At 42.6% G+C, this 15,213-nt stretch overlaps 1 protein-coding gene across 2 annotated transcripts in view; it reads left to right on the forward strand.

The window, feature by feature from the left end:
* Cyp2b9 (cytochrome P450, family 2, subfamily b, polypeptide 9) overlaps nucleotides 1–13,969 on the forward strand; it is a 37,312-nt gene extending 23,343 nt beyond the window's left edge. The window contains exons 7-11 of one of the 2 annotated variants that reach the window (XM_011250431.3): nucleotides 1,726–1,902; nucleotides 2,352–2,493; nucleotides 4,041–4,228; nucleotides 4,399–4,540; nucleotides 13,411–13,969. In XM_011250431.3, the coding sequence (XP_011248733.1) occupies nucleotides 1,726–1,902; nucleotides 2,352–2,493; nucleotides 4,041–4,228; nucleotides 4,399–4,540; nucleotides 13,411–13,592 (831 nt within the window). In that variant the 3' untranslated portion in view covers nucleotides 13,593–13,969. The remainder of the gene's footprint in view (nucleotides 1–1,725; nucleotides 1,903–2,351; nucleotides 2,494–4,040; nucleotides 4,229–4,398; nucleotides 4,541–13,410) is intronic. The other variant, NM_010000.2, reaches the window with a different exon arrangement.
* The last annotated feature ends 1,244 nt before the right edge of the window (nucleotides 13,970–15,213 follow it).

Here is a 15,213-nt window from a genome sequence, read left to right on the forward strand (position 1 = left end):
TGCTTCTCAGACATTCAAGATTCCTATGCATGGTAGGTAAGTGGGTGTCATTCTCTCTGGGTAATTCCTGCTGATACTGGTTCATTGTTGTTAGGGACCCAAAGAAGAGAGAATGATGGTCAAGTTTAGGAAGAACAGGCTGTTTATTTATGATTAAGGTTCTTCTGGAATATCTGGGATTACGAACATACTGTCTGTGAGGCTGGACAAGGAAGTAGATTCCAAGGATAATCATGGGGGTGGAGAGTTCCTGGAACAGTCTGTAAATGGCTTTCAAGTTGTTGGAACAGCTAGAGTAGGGATGGAAGTAAAGTTAAGGAAGTTACAGATTAAAAAAAAACATATCTTGGATGTGTATTTAAATCTTTTAAGTCTTTTAAGTCCTGTAGTTAAGAAACAGGAGTCCCAAATTAAGGAAAAGGGGAGAGGAGATTTCACTCAGGAATAGACAGGTGTGTTCTTGTTAGAGGAAGTGTGTTGCTGGGGTGTTCTTTGAGGTTTCAGAAGCCCATGTAAGGCCCAGTGTTTCCCTTTGTTCTTCCTGCTTGCCTATGTATCAGGGTGTAAGCCTTAACCTCTGTGCCTGCCTGTCTGCACGGGTGCTTCCTACCCATGAATACTAATGAAATAACCTGAAACCATAGGCCAATCCCAATTAAATCTCTCTTTTGTAAAAACTGCCTTGGCGGTTAGCATGTAGGAGAATGGGTATTGATCCATTCTTATGTCCTTGTACAAAGCTCAAGTATAAGTGGATCCAGGAACTCCACCAAAAAAACAGACATTGAACTTATAGAGGAGAAAGTGGGGGAGAGCCTGAAAGATATGGGCACAGGGGAAAATTCCTGAATAGAATACCAGTCTACGGCCATACCACCCTGAACGCACTCCATCTTGTCTGAATAGAACACCAATGGCTTGTGCTATAAGGTCAAGAATCGACAAAAGGGACCCCATAAAATTGCAAAGGTTCTGTAAGGCCAAGGATGCTGTCAATAAGCCAAAACCACAACCAACCGGTTGGGAAAAGATCTCTACCAATACTAAATTTGATAAAGGGCTAATAAAGAACTCCAGAAGTTGGACACCAGAAAAACAAATAACCCTACTAAAAATGGGGTACAGAGTTAAAGAATTCTCCACTGAGGAATACCGAATGGCTGAGTAACTTCTAAAAAAAAAAAAAAAGTGGATGCTCACAGCCATCCATTGGATGTTGCACAGGGTCCCCAATCAATCAGCTAGAGAAGTACCCTAGGAGCTGAAGGGGTTTGCAGCCCCCTTGGAGGAACAACAATATGAACTAACAATCCCCCCCCCCCCCGAGCTCCCTGGAACTAAACCACCAATAAAAAAATAACCACATGCTGGGACTCATGATTCTAGCTGCATATGTAGCAGAGGATGGCCTAGTTGGTGAATGGGAGGAGAGGTCCTGTAAAGGTTCTATGACCCAGTATAGGAGAATACCATGGCCAAGTATCAGGAGTTGGTTGGTTGGAGAGCACAGGGAAGGGATAAGGTACTTTTGGAGGGGCAACTAGGAGAGGGGATAACATTTGAAATGTAAATAAAGAAAATATCTAATAAAAAAGGAAAAGAAAAAAAGAGATTCCATGGTCATGGTGTCTCCCAAAATATTAAATCAGTTACTGTGGTAGAGCACTGTCCACTTCTTGAGACCTGATAGCTACAGGTCACCTCCTAGGCCCTTCTTTCTTGCAGATGTTTGAGCTCTTCTCTGGATTCCTGAAGTACTTTCCTGGTGTACACAGACAAATTGTCAAAAAACAGCAGGAACTCCTCGACTACATTGCCCATAGTGTGGAGAAGCACAAGGCCACCTTGGACCCCAGTGCTCCACGAGACTACATTGATACCTACCTTCTGAGGATGGAGAAGGTTAATCCTGCATGGATGAGAGAGGGGATGGGTGAGAGTGATGAATAGGGATGTGGTCAGAGAAAAAGATGGGAGGGGAAAGAGGATGGTGAGGAGAGGAAGAAACAGAGTGGAGGAGATGCAGAACCTCTGGAAAATAAAGACCAGAGTAAAGAAGGGTGAATGAATAGGGAGGAGAAAAGTCACATGGCTGGGAAAGAAACACAGGATAAAGGGCGTAGAGCAGAAAGACCACAGAAGAATGAGGCTGGCAGACAAAACCCAATAATCCCCCAAAGATCAAAGTAGAGAGAAAGAAGACAGAAGAAACCAAGGGACAGTATTAAGTGCTGAGAAATACCAAATGGTGCAAATAGTGTGAGAGTCACAAACAGAATGACAGTGCTCATAAATGTGTTCATCTTGCAAGCCAATCTTGACAATCTCTTCTCTTTCCCATCTGGAACCAGGAGAAGTCAAACCACAACACAGAGTTCCATCACCAGAACCTCATGATGTCTGTGCTCTCTCTCTTCTTTGCTGGAACTGAGACCACAAGCGCCACCCTCCACTATGGAGTCCTGCTCATGCTCAAGTACCCCCATGTCACAGGTATGCCACATGTGGACCGTTGGGGATTTTCTAGCTCCCTTTTGCCTGCAGAGATTTGTGTGGATGAATGAGACATGGATCACTTACATCTGCTCTACTTCTACTAAGGCAGTGGTGGGTGGTGTGTGAATGAATACTCAGCTGACCAGTTTTCTGTTATTTTCTCCTATCACTAAAAGTTATATCCAACCATCTGTCTGTCCCCTCACCCACTCATCAATTTGTCCATTCTTCTGTCCATCTATTGATTGATCGATAGATCCATCCATCAATCCATCCATCCATCCATCCATCCATCCATCCATCCATCCATCCATCCATCCATCCATCCATCTCTTTTCTGCCTTTCTCCAATCTTTACATTCATCTATTATTCATCTTTCTATACACCTACCTCTCCATCTGTCTATTTATTCTGCTCATTCACCCACCTATTTATCCACCCATCAATGAACCTGTCATCAGCCTCTCCAGTCATTCTCACACAACTAATCATCAATCTAGCTAAAGGCCTATTTACTCACTCATCCTTATATCTTCCTACTTAACATTTATTCACAAATACACACATGTATGCACACAGATGCATGCATTCACTTGAAAGCACATGTGAGTGAACTCTCTCTCTCTCTCTCTCTCTCTCTTTCTCTCTCTCTCTCACACACACACAGAGAAGCATACCTTGAATCCTCCCAGTCAAGCACTTAAAATTCAACTGATTATTTGTGTGCTTATTGATTTTTAACCACCAAAGTGGATATTTCATTTATTTATTTCATCAAACCAACCTAAGTATTGTTCCTTTGATCACCAGAGTTGAATAAACTACTGACCATAAATTCATTCATACACTCATTTCTCCTACTATCAACAGGTTCCATTTCTTAATCCTTTCTCTAAGCGGCCTTTGATTTCCCCTTCTGTTTGTTTATCCATTCCCCCACTTATCCACTAATTGAATCATCTGTTGACTTACAAGTTGAATACATAATCCAGTACTTAGTGTGTTTACTAACTCATGAATCTGTCCATTTATTTGTTTATCCATGATTTTCTTATGTATTCATTTCTACATGTGTCTATTGAATGATTAATTTACTGATATACCAACTTCTCTGTCACATTTCTGAGGACATAGCTTCAACCTCTTAATATAAAGTCTCATGAAAAGTTGTGGTGTGTGTGTGTGTGTGTGTGTGTAGTCAATTATTTGCCAACGTGATAATATCTTCTGCTTCTCTCTCCCCACTCCACTCTTTCCTTATCATGACTGCTCTGAAGTCTCCCTGTGCAGTAGCCCTTTTCTGTCTATTTTTCTCTTTTTTTAGTGAAAGCCTGCTGAAATGAGGTTGAAGCTCATGGAGGAGAGATTTAATATAGTTTTAAACATGGGCATGGAGAGGCAGGCACTTAAGAGTGGGACAGTTTCTCAGTTTCTCAGCAGGGTCTCCTTACTGCACACTTTTCCTGGGTTGTTGGCTGTTAGAATACAATACCATTGCTACAAAGTCAGTAACACAGGTATACATTCCACCTTTTCTGTGCAGAGAAAGTCCAAAAGGAGATTGATCAGGTGATCGGCTCACACCGGCTACCAACTCTTGATGACCGCACCAAAATGCCATACACAGATGCAGTCATCCATGAGATTCAGAGATTTTCAGATCTTGTCCCAATTGGTCTACCACATAAAGTCATCAAAGACACACTGTTCCGAGGGTACCTGCTCCCCAAGGTGAGACCAGCTTTGATTCCTCATCACTACTCCATGAGCACACTATGCTTCTAATCACCAAGCTCATCTGGTCTGTGTTCTCCCTGCATTCTGTTTTACTTAGGGACTGCCTGTTTTCCATATGAGAGTCAGGGTTTGTTAATATCTTTGTATCTTGTAATGTCTCCTAGAACACTGAGGTGTACCCCGTCCTTAGTTCAGCTCTACATGATCCACAGTACTTTGAACAACCAGACAAGTTCAATCCTGAGCACTTTCTAGATGCCAATGGGGCACTGAAGAAATGTGAAGCTTTTCTGCCCTTCTCCACAGGTGAGACAGACCTGTGATTCGTTTCCCAGACACTAGAGGGCAGGCCCAACCTTTGAGACACAAACAGCAATAGGTCCCTGTTTACTGAATGTATCCTAGCTGCCTTGCTGAACAATCCCATCTAACCTGGCTATAATTGCTGCTTCATCCTGGGTGGTAATCTTAAGATGGTAAAGTCACATGGCAGGTTGCAAGCTCCAGGCATGTTGGGATAGGGACAGGTGAGAAGTATAAAAGGAATGCTGGGCACTGAAAGTTCATTTCTTCCAACTTGGTGACAAAGAGGAGAAGGTGAGGGGGTGGCGGGGGGGGGGGCAGAGAGTGGGATGTAAAGTGAATAAGTAAAAATAAAACAAAATAAAATTTAAGACCAGAATGAATGTGTAGGTAGTTGTTGAAGGTGGATGTGGTGACTAGCAATCTGTGAGCCATAAAGCATAGTTGTTGCAGGTGGCATTGTGTTGGATGTAGGGTCCTGGTGTGTGACTTAGACCCCCGAGAAGCACAAGCACCAGGAAAGCCTCCCAAGACTTTTGGCACCAACGTTATGAAATATAACTCAGTGACAGGCAGGGCTAAGGGGGTACCTGGCAGGCCGTGTCAAGGTGTTCACCAGAGAAATCACACAATGAGACAGATCTGGTATAAGGGAGGTTTATTTGGGGAAGAAAGAAGAGTGAGGACCCAGAGAAGGGGTAAGGCCAGAGAAATGGGTGCAAAGGTGGAAAGAAAGAAGGACAGAAAGAGGAGTCAGTTGGGAAGATGTGCAGACACAGAGAAAGAGGAGGGTGAGTAGAATAGAGGGAAAGAAAGAGAAGGGGTCTGGAGTAGTGAGCAGTCCTTTTTATACACTGCCACTGATACATCTTGTTTCCACCTGTCAGGAAATGGCTGCAGATGCTGCTGCAAGCTGTTGCTAGGTACCTGGGGGAACCTAGAGCGACACTCTGTAAGCCAACACACTAGATCTGTGCAAATTCATTTTCTTAAGAAACAACAGAAACCCTGTTTGTGTACTCTGACCTGTTATGTTGCAAGAAAGATAAAATAATAAAAGGACATTTATTTGAGCAAAGAAATCCATTCATACTGGATAATATTCCAATCCAGAGAAAGTTCAGAATTACAGCACCCATCAGTGTCAGCAGGCTGTATCTATATACAAAAGAGGGAGCTGGGTATATGCAGATATCTTGATTGGTGTCAGCTCAATTTCTGCCTTACTTGGCCATGTGGGAGGAGTTGGCAGGACAGGATTGGTCAACTTCAAGAGTGACTGAGACTTGTCTTTAGTTGGAAGAATGTAATCTCAGGTTACGGTGTAGTCCAGTTGAGTATTGTGTTTGGTTATTTTGTTACATACAGAAGTTGCCTTCAGCCAAGTTCAGTCAGTTTGATGGACTTGATAGGCTATAAACATTAAAACTTTGTTTTCAGGTTCCTTCCTTCCTTCCTTCCTTCCTTCCTTCCTTCCTTCCTTCCTTCCTTCCTTCCCTCCTTCCCTCCTTCCCTCCTTCCCTCCTTCCCTCCCTCCCTCCCTCCCTCCCTCCCTCCCTCCCTCCCTCCCTCCCTCCCTCCCTCCCTCCCTCCCTCCCTCCTTCCTTCCTTCCTTCCTTCCTTCCTCCCTCCCTCCCTCCCTCCCTCCCTTCCTTCCTTCCTTCTACCTTCCACCTCCATTTCTCTCTCTTTAAATTTATTCACTTTATATCCCAAATCTCTGCCCACCTCGGTTGGTCTCCCTTTCCACAATGCCTCCCACATTCCTTCCCTACATTTCTTTTCTGTGAGGGTCTAGGACCCCTGTGAATATCCTCCAACCCTGGCACATCTCTGCAGGGTTAGGTGCCTCCTATCTCACTGAGGCCAGAAAAGGCAGCCCAGCCAGAAGACCATATCTCACAAAGGGGCAACAGCTTTAGAGTTAGCAAGCACTCCAGTTTTTCAGAACCCACATGAAGTCTAACATGCACATCTGCTACATATGTGCAGGGGCTGGTGCTAGGTCTAGCCTATGTATGTACTTTGATTGGTAGTTTAGTCTCTGAGAGCCCCAAGGGTTCAGCTTAGTTGATTCTGTTGACCTTCCTGTGGTGTTCCTATCCCTTTTAGGGTTTTCAATTCTTCCATAAGAGTCCCTGAGCTCTGTCCAATGTTTGGCTGTGGATATCTGCATCTGTTTCAGTCAGCTGCTGGATGGAGCCTCTCAGAGGACAGCTTTGGTAGGCTCCTGTCTGCAAACATAACAGAGTATAATTAATAGTGTCAGGGATTGGTGTTTGCCCATGGAATAGGTCTCTAGTTGGGCCAGTTACTGCTTGATCATTCCCCCAGTCTCTGTTCTGTCACCCATTCCTGCATTTCTTGTAGACAGGATCAATTTTGGGTATCAAGTTTTGCAGGTGTGTTGGTGTCCCTACGCTTTCCCTGCCTGGCTACAGGAGGTGGGCTCTTCTATGTTTCATATCCCCACTGTTGTCAGTCTCAGTGAAGGTTCCCCACAGTGATTCTTGGGAGAACCCCCTATTCTATGTCTCTGGGCTGCCCCAAGTTGCATCCTCCCCCTGTCAGCTGCAGATTTCCATTCATTCTCATGGTCATTTGGCCATCTCTCCTATCTTTCCTCACACCTGATCCTGAATGACTCCCCCCCCCCAACATTATCTGCCCCATGTTCTCTCTCATCCAGTTCCCCTATCCATCTGCCTCTCATGACTTTTTTATTCTCCCTTCTAAGTGAGATCAGAGCATCCTTGCTTTTGCTTGCCTTCTTATTTAGATTCTTCAAGTCTGTGGCGTGTAGCATAGGTATCCTGTACTTTATGGCTAATTTCCACTTTTCATTGGGTACATACCATTCATGTCCTTTTGTGTCCAGGTTACTTTACCCAGGATGATATTTTGAAGTTCCATTCATTTACCTGCAAAATTAATAATATCTTTGTTTTTTAATAGCTGAATACTATTACATTATATAAATGTACATTTTCCTTATCTATTCTTAGGCTGAGGGATATGTAAGTTGTTTCCAGTTTCTGGTTATGTGAATAAAGCTGCTATGAACATAGCTGACCAAGTGTCCCTGTGTATTGGGGCATCTTTTGGGTATATATCCAGGAATGGTATAGCTGGGACTTGAGGCAGAACTATTCACAGTTTTCTGAGAACTGCCAAATTGATTTCTAAAGTGGTTGCACAAGTTTGCACTCCCACTAGCAATGGAGGAGTGTTCTCCTTACTCCACATCCTCAACAGATTGTTCTGTCCCTTTTGTTTTCTATCTTAACCATTCTGATGGTTGTAAGGTGTTATTTCAGTGTTGTTTTGATTTGCATTTTCCACATGATTAAGGACTTTGAACATTTCTTTAAGTGTTTCTTAGTCATTCAAGATTCCTCTGTTGTGAATTCTCTGGTTAGCTCTGTATCCCATTTTTAATTGGGTTATTTGGGCTGTTGGTGTGTAACTTCTTGAGTTATTTATATATTTTGGATATTAGTCCTCTGTTAGTTGTAGGGTTTGTGAAGACCTTTTCACAATTTGTTGGTGGCTATTTTGTCCTATTGAAAGTGTCCTTTGCTTTATAGAAACTTTTCAGTTTTATGAAGTCCCATTTACCAATTGTTGATCTGAGAGCTTAAACAATTGGTGGTCTGACTAGGAAATAATCTCCTGTATCAAGACGTTCAAGGTTACCTCTTTCAATTCCAAGATATTCAGTGTATCAGATTTTATGTTGAGGTCTTTGATCCAATTGGACTTGAGTTTTGTGCAAGATGATAGATATGGATCTATTTGCATTGTTCTACATGCAGATATCCAATTAGACCAGAGTCATTTGTTAAAGATGCTTTCTTTTCCCATTGTATGGTTTTGCCTTTGTCAAAAATCAAGTGTCAGTAGGTGTGTGGATTTATTTCTAGGTCTTTGATTCAATTCCAATGATCAACCTATTCTATTTCTACACCAACACAATGCATTCTTTTTTATTACTATTGCTTTGTATTACTGCTTGAGATTATGATGATGATGCCTCCAGAAGTTCTTTTATTGTTCAGGATTGTTTTAGCTATGCTGTTTTTTTTTTTTTTTTGGAGAAAAGGATGTTCTAGAAACAATTCTCACACCTTAAGTTGCCCCCAGACCTCACATCCCTTTCACCCTCATCCTAGGGATGAAAACCAAGGCTCTGTGTTTGCCAAGCAAATTATCTTCTAAAGTTTCTATACCTCCAGCCTCTCCCTGATGCATTCTAGGAGGTCCTTTCCTGGTGAGCCTCTCTGACCTCATCCATTGCTGAGATGTCTTAGGCTCAGCCATGTCTCAGGAAAGAATTGTGTAGTCTTGAATGTAAGTGATTTCAGTGATCCTGGACTCAGCCCTTCTCCTGGCTCTGTTTGGTATAATGGCCTTACTTCATCTTCAGTGTTGGCAACATGTGGAGCAGTGAGATAAAACTGAATTGTCTGTATAACACTCTACGTTTAGCAAGACAGAGATGCGGAGGAAAAGGGATGTAAGAGAAATACAAGGAAAGAATGTATCAGAAATTATAGTTAGACAGAGAAGGTGAAGAGGTTAGGATGATAGCTAGAGCATTTAGGAAAAGCAGGCCAAAAAGAATAGAGAGAAAGACACAGTCCTTTCAGCGAAATCTTGCTAGTGTATGCAATGGTGTCAGCATTTGGAAGCTGATTATGGGATGGATCCCTGCATATGGCAATCACTAGATGGTCCATCCTTTCGTCACAGCTCCAAATTTTGTCTCTGTAACTCCTTCTATGGGTGTTTTGTTCCCATTTCTAAGAAATGGTAAAGTGTCCACACTTTGGTCTTTGTTCTTCTTGAATTTCATGCGTTTGGCAAGTTGTATCTTATATCTTGGGTATCCTAAGTTTCTGGGCTAATATTCACTTATCAGTGAGTATATATTGTGCGAGTTCCTTTGTGATTTGGTTACTTCACTCAGGATGATACCCTCCAGGTCCATCCATTTGCCTAGGAATTTCATAAATTCATTTTTTTAAATAGCTGAGTAGTATTCCATTGTGTAAATGTACCACATTTTCTGTATCCATTCCTCTGTTGAGGGGCATCTGGGTTCTTTCCAGCTTCTGGCTATTATAAACAAGGCTGCTATGAACATAGTGGAGCATGTGTCCTTCTTACCGGTTGGGACATCTGGATATATGCCCAGGAGAGGTATTGCAGGATCGTCCAGTAGTACTATGTCCAATTTTCTGAGGAACCGCCAGACTGATTTCCAGAGTGGTTGTACAAGCTTGCAATCCCACCAACAACGGAGGAGTGTTCCCCTTTCTCCACATCCTCGCCAGCATCTGCTGTCACCTGAGTTTTTGATCTTTGCCATTCTGACTGGAGTGAAGTGGAGGAGCTAAAGGGAACTGCAACCCTATAGGTGGAACAACAATATGAACTAACCAGTACCCGAGAGCTCTTGTCTTTAGCTGCATATGTATCAAAAGATGGCCTAGTCGGCCATCACTGCAAAGAGAGGCCCATTGGACTTGCAAACTTTATATGCCCCAGTACAGGGGAACGCCAGGCCCAAAAAGGGGGAGTGGGTGGGTAGGGGATTGGGGGGGTGGGTATGGGGGACCTTTGGGATAGCATTGAAAATGTAAACGAGGAAAATAATTTAAAAAAAAAAGAAAGACACATAGTAATGATAGGTATAGACACAGGTTCAGGTAGACTGCTGTGGGACACAAGTGAGCGAACAAGGGGGTAAACAAACTAAAAGAATAATAGAGCCAAAGAACAATGGAAGGTGTCCAAATTGTCAGCCCCAGACATGAGAACACTATGTTTAGAGTGATATTAATCATTTAACTATTTAGGAAAAATCTAGGTCACAAAACTATTTATAGAAGAACCATCTCAGAGGGCTATTCCACAAATTTCTAAGCTTATGTCACCTAAATTATGGAAAATAGATGGCCAAAGGTATGAAGTTCTTTTTCTAAATACTCCCATACAGGCACAATTTTGCTATAACATGGAGGGCACAGGAGTTGCTTGGAAATCCCTCTAGTACCTGGAGGTTCCAGACAGTTGCAGCTAAGAATAACTAAGGTACAGGGCAGGCTGTGGTGCCTGTGTATGACCTTTCAGGCTCCCATTGCTCCATGGTGCTCCATGCCTTAGTTTATAAACCAGCAAGGGATACTTATGTCTCTGATAACACAGTGGGAGCCACAGAACACTTATCACATGTACCTGCCCATTCTCAATGGTCTGAACAATTGTATTTCTGAACTATAATGATCAAGTTCATTAATATCAAGGTGACGAAGAAAAGTGGCAGAGAGATAGAGAGGGGCATGAGTGACAGAGGGGACAGAGAAAGATGCGAGACACATAGGACTTTTTCTGTAGTCTAGAGTATTTGGAACACATCATCTTCCTGCCTCAGTCTGCCAAGTTCTGGGAATACTGGCATGCACTTCCATGTCAAGCTTATATAGGATTCTTTCTAAACAGTACCTCTAACCTCAGGACAGTACTATGAGATGGTTATCAATCTCCTCATATGAAAAATGAGGGACACTGGAGATGTTGTATTTATAATGTGTACATAAACATATTCTATACCTATTCTAATTGGGTTATATTGTGGTAATTTTTTACCCCAATAAGCCCATATAAAAACCACACAACCCAGTTATTATATTTATAATCTATATACCTAGATTGGGCAGATCTATCAATATACTATTTTATTCCCCAGCTATGAGGACCCTCGCCACTTTCAGCTTCTCTAGGCTATGTGCTCCTGCTCCATATTCTCTTCTACCTCTTCTTCCTCCATCGTTTCTCCTTCTTTTCCCACTCTCTAAGACCTTGAGTCCCACCTTTCCCTTCTGCTGCCCAATCACAGGTTCTAGCCTTTATTTAACCAGTTAGAATGTAGAGAAGATTCACATGCAATCATCTGAATGTGTTATCTACTCTTTATTGGGGGCAGTCCCTCTTTTTTTGGGGGGGGGGTTCTATGAATATCCCTGCTGTCCTGGAACTCACTCTGTAGACCAGGATGGCCTCAAACTCAGAAATCTGCCTGCCTCTGCCTCCCAAGTGCTGGGATTAAAGGTGTGTGCCACCACTGCCCGGCTGAGGCAGCCCCTCTTGAGGAAGCAGAATTAACATCAGAATACAAACAGCATCAGTGCAACCCACAATAAGGTTATTACAGTTCTGGAGCAAGGACTCTGATAATCTAACAAAAATTACAAATCTGTCAAAAGTGACCATGAAACATCCACCAACAATTAGCACTTCATTTTATGATTTATTTATTAGATATGTGATTCATGTGCATACATGTGTGCTCTGATATGTATTTATGTTGGAGTATAGCTTGTGGGGTTGGTTCTCTCTTTCCATCATGTGGGTCCAGGGTATTAAACTCATGTCCTCAGGACTGATGGAAAGCTCCTGCCCATGCTAAGGCACTGGTCCTTGCACCAGTTTTTTTAATGTTTGAGAATTTTATTTATTTATTTATATCCTAAACAATGCCTCCCCTACAAGTACAGAAACACACAAGAGACTTACCACCTCCCTTTCTTCTCTAGGATGGTGGGCCCCCTTGGTGTCTCCTGAAGCATCAAGTCTTTGCAGGGTTAGGCACATCCTCTCCCATTGAGGCCAGACAAACAGCCCTGTTGGGGAATGGATTCCATAGTCAGGCAACAGCTTAAGGGACAGCTTCTGATCCAGTTGTTTGGTGACTCACATAAGACTGAGCTGCACATCATTACTTCTGAGTGTGTAATGGGGCTAGGTCAAGCCACGTATGTTCTTTGGTTGGTGGTTCAGTCTCTTAGAGTGCCCAAAGGTCCTGGTTCATCGACTCTGTTTATTTTCTTGTGGAGTTCTTATCCCCTTCAGTGCCTTTAATCCTTATCCCAACTGTTCCTTAAAGATCTCCAAGCCCCATCAATATTTGGCTGTGGGTATATCTGTTTTAGTCAGCTGCTGGGTGGAGCCTTTCAGAGGACACCTATGCTAGGCTCCTGTTTGAAAGCATAACAGAGTATTATTAATAGTGTCAGGGATTGGTGTTTGTCCTTGGAATGATGGGGCTGATTATTGCTTGGCTGGTCTCTCAGTTTCAACTCTATCTTTGTCCCTGCAGTTCTTTCAGACAGGACAAATTTTTGATCAAAAGTTTGTGGGTGGCTTGGTTTCTTTATCCATCCACTTGGGTCCTACCTTGCTACAGGAGGTGGAGTCTTTAGTTTCCACATCCCCATAGCTATGAGTCTCAGCTAAAGTCACCCCTATAGCCTCTGGGGACCTCCCCCATCCCAGGTCTCTGAGATTTCCTAGAGATTCCCCATGTGCCACCCCACTCCCAGCAGCTGCAAATTTCCATTTATTCTCCTGGTCCCCTCTTCTTTTTTGCTTTAAATGATCTTGACACCCCCCCCCATTATCCTTGCCATGCCATCTCCTACCCAGTTCCCTCTTTCTTTCTATGACTATTTTATTCCCCTGTCTAAGCGAGATTCAAACCTCCTCACTTGGGCCTTTCTCTTGTTTAGCTTCTTTGGGTGTTTGGGGTACATAGTTGCTATCCTCCTGTACTTTGTGCCTAATATCCACTAATCAGTGAGTACATACTGCACATGAGCTTTTGGGTCTGGGTTATCTCACTCAGATGGTATTTTTTAGTTCCATTTGCCTATAAAATCCTCTTAACATTCTTATTTGAATTGCAGGGTGATAGTCAAAGTCCTTGTTGTTTAGTGCATTGGACAGGGATGTCTAAATGGGTTTAGGGATGTGACAATCCAAAGGCTATACAATGGATGGGTGCTCACCTGGATTATTTTCTGTGCCCACAGGAAAGCGCATTTGTCTTGGTGAAAGCATTGCCCGCAACGAATTGTTCATTTTCTTCACAACCATTCTCCAGAACTTCTCTGTGGCAAGCCCTGTTGCTCCAAAGGACATTGACCTCACTCCCAAAGAGAGTGGTATTGGAAAAATACCTCCAGCACACCAGATCTACTTCTTAGCCCGCTAATTGGGGTGAGGGAGCCAGGTGTCACCACTTATGTTGAGAATGGCTCTATCTTTGTGCCTCTAAGAGAGCTGCTGGAAACCAGGCCATTGGTAGCTGCTCACACCCTTCCTTCTACTGTTGTTCTCCAAAGCTCCAAGGCATGTTCTTCTTCCCTGGGAATGGCGCTGGAGAAAGCAATCAACTGTCTGTTTTGATTTCTGGAGTCCACAACTCATGCTGAGTCACTTCCCTCTTCCTCCCAACAGTCCAAGTCTCCACTTATCAGCTCTCCATGATCTGTGATCTGTGCTAGTGGACTCTATATAAGGTCTGATTTCTATGTCTACAGACTTGCCTAGTATGTATGGCTCAGGTAAACAGAATCACATAGTGTGTGATCTTTGGTGTCTTGTGCCTTTACTTCACATAGTATTATCTAGGTTTCTTTATTCTACAGGCCACAGTCACACACCTTCATGAGTTTTTTTTTCTCTCTCTTTTTTTAATGGTTTTTTCTCATGCTCTTTCTTAGCATACTTTTCCTCCAGCTTCTGTCTAGGCAGAGGCCTTCTCAGCCCATGGCCCCTGAGCTGCATGTTTCTGAACATTGGCCTCAGGTTTCCATATGTTTCTCATGAAATCTCATAAGAAGAATCAAAGCAATGCCTGTATTAGTAAGCATTCTCTAAAGGAACAGTATTTTCAGAATCAATCAATCAATCAATCAATTAATCAATCAATCCATCAGTCTGTCTATATATATGCCTCTCTCTATCCCTCATCTCTCTCATGTATGTGTATATGTATATATGTATCCATTGTCTATGTATCTATCCATCAAGTATTTATGTATATGTGTATTATCATCTATTTAAGTATCTATCATGTCTGTCTGTCTATCTATCATCTATCATCTATCTATCTATCTATCTATCCATCTATCTAATGATTGATTAAACTATCTATCTATCTGTCTATCTATCTATCATCCATCTTTCTATGAGAGTTATTAGACTGGCTAACAGGCTATGTCTGAACAGTAAAACAATGATTGTCCCATAATGGAAAGGCTAAGGATTGGGTAGTTGTTGCTCCATGAGGTTGTTAAGTTTCCTCTGTCCCATGAGTGCTACAGTCCTGGAAGGTGTCTGGAGACTTGCTGGTATTTCCATGTCTGGTGCAATACAGATGAAGTTAGATTTATTACCAGCCATAGTAACAAATTAGATGAGCTAGCCATGGAGAGTGAGTGAGGGTAGGCAGGATAAAAGAGCACAATTTCCTTCTTTCCTGTGTCTTTCAGAAGAAGGTATGACCCAGGTCTAGGGAGGGTCTTCCTGTTTTAAATAATCACATCAAGAGACTCCTCCATCACAAGAGTACCCAGCAGTTTGAGTTTTAGTTGATACCAGGTGCAATCAAGGTAATACCCAAGAGCATCCACCACAATACCCAGACTCCTGACCTCCCTGATTTTTACATATGTCTTTGTCTTTGGGTTTCCATTGCTGTGAAGAGACAAGATGAGTGAGGCAACTCTTATAAAAGACAACATGGATCTGGCTTACATTTTTAGAATTTTAGTCTTTTATCAACATTGAAGGAAGCATGGTGGTTTCCAGGCAGACTTAGTGCTGGAGGA

Source organism: Mus musculus, chromosome 7 (genome assembly GCF_000001635.26).
Source record: "Mus musculus strain C57BL/6J chromosome 7, GRCm38.p6 C57BL/6J".
Classification (NCBI taxonomy): Eukaryota; Metazoa; Chordata; class Mammalia; order Rodentia; family Muridae; genus Mus; species Mus musculus.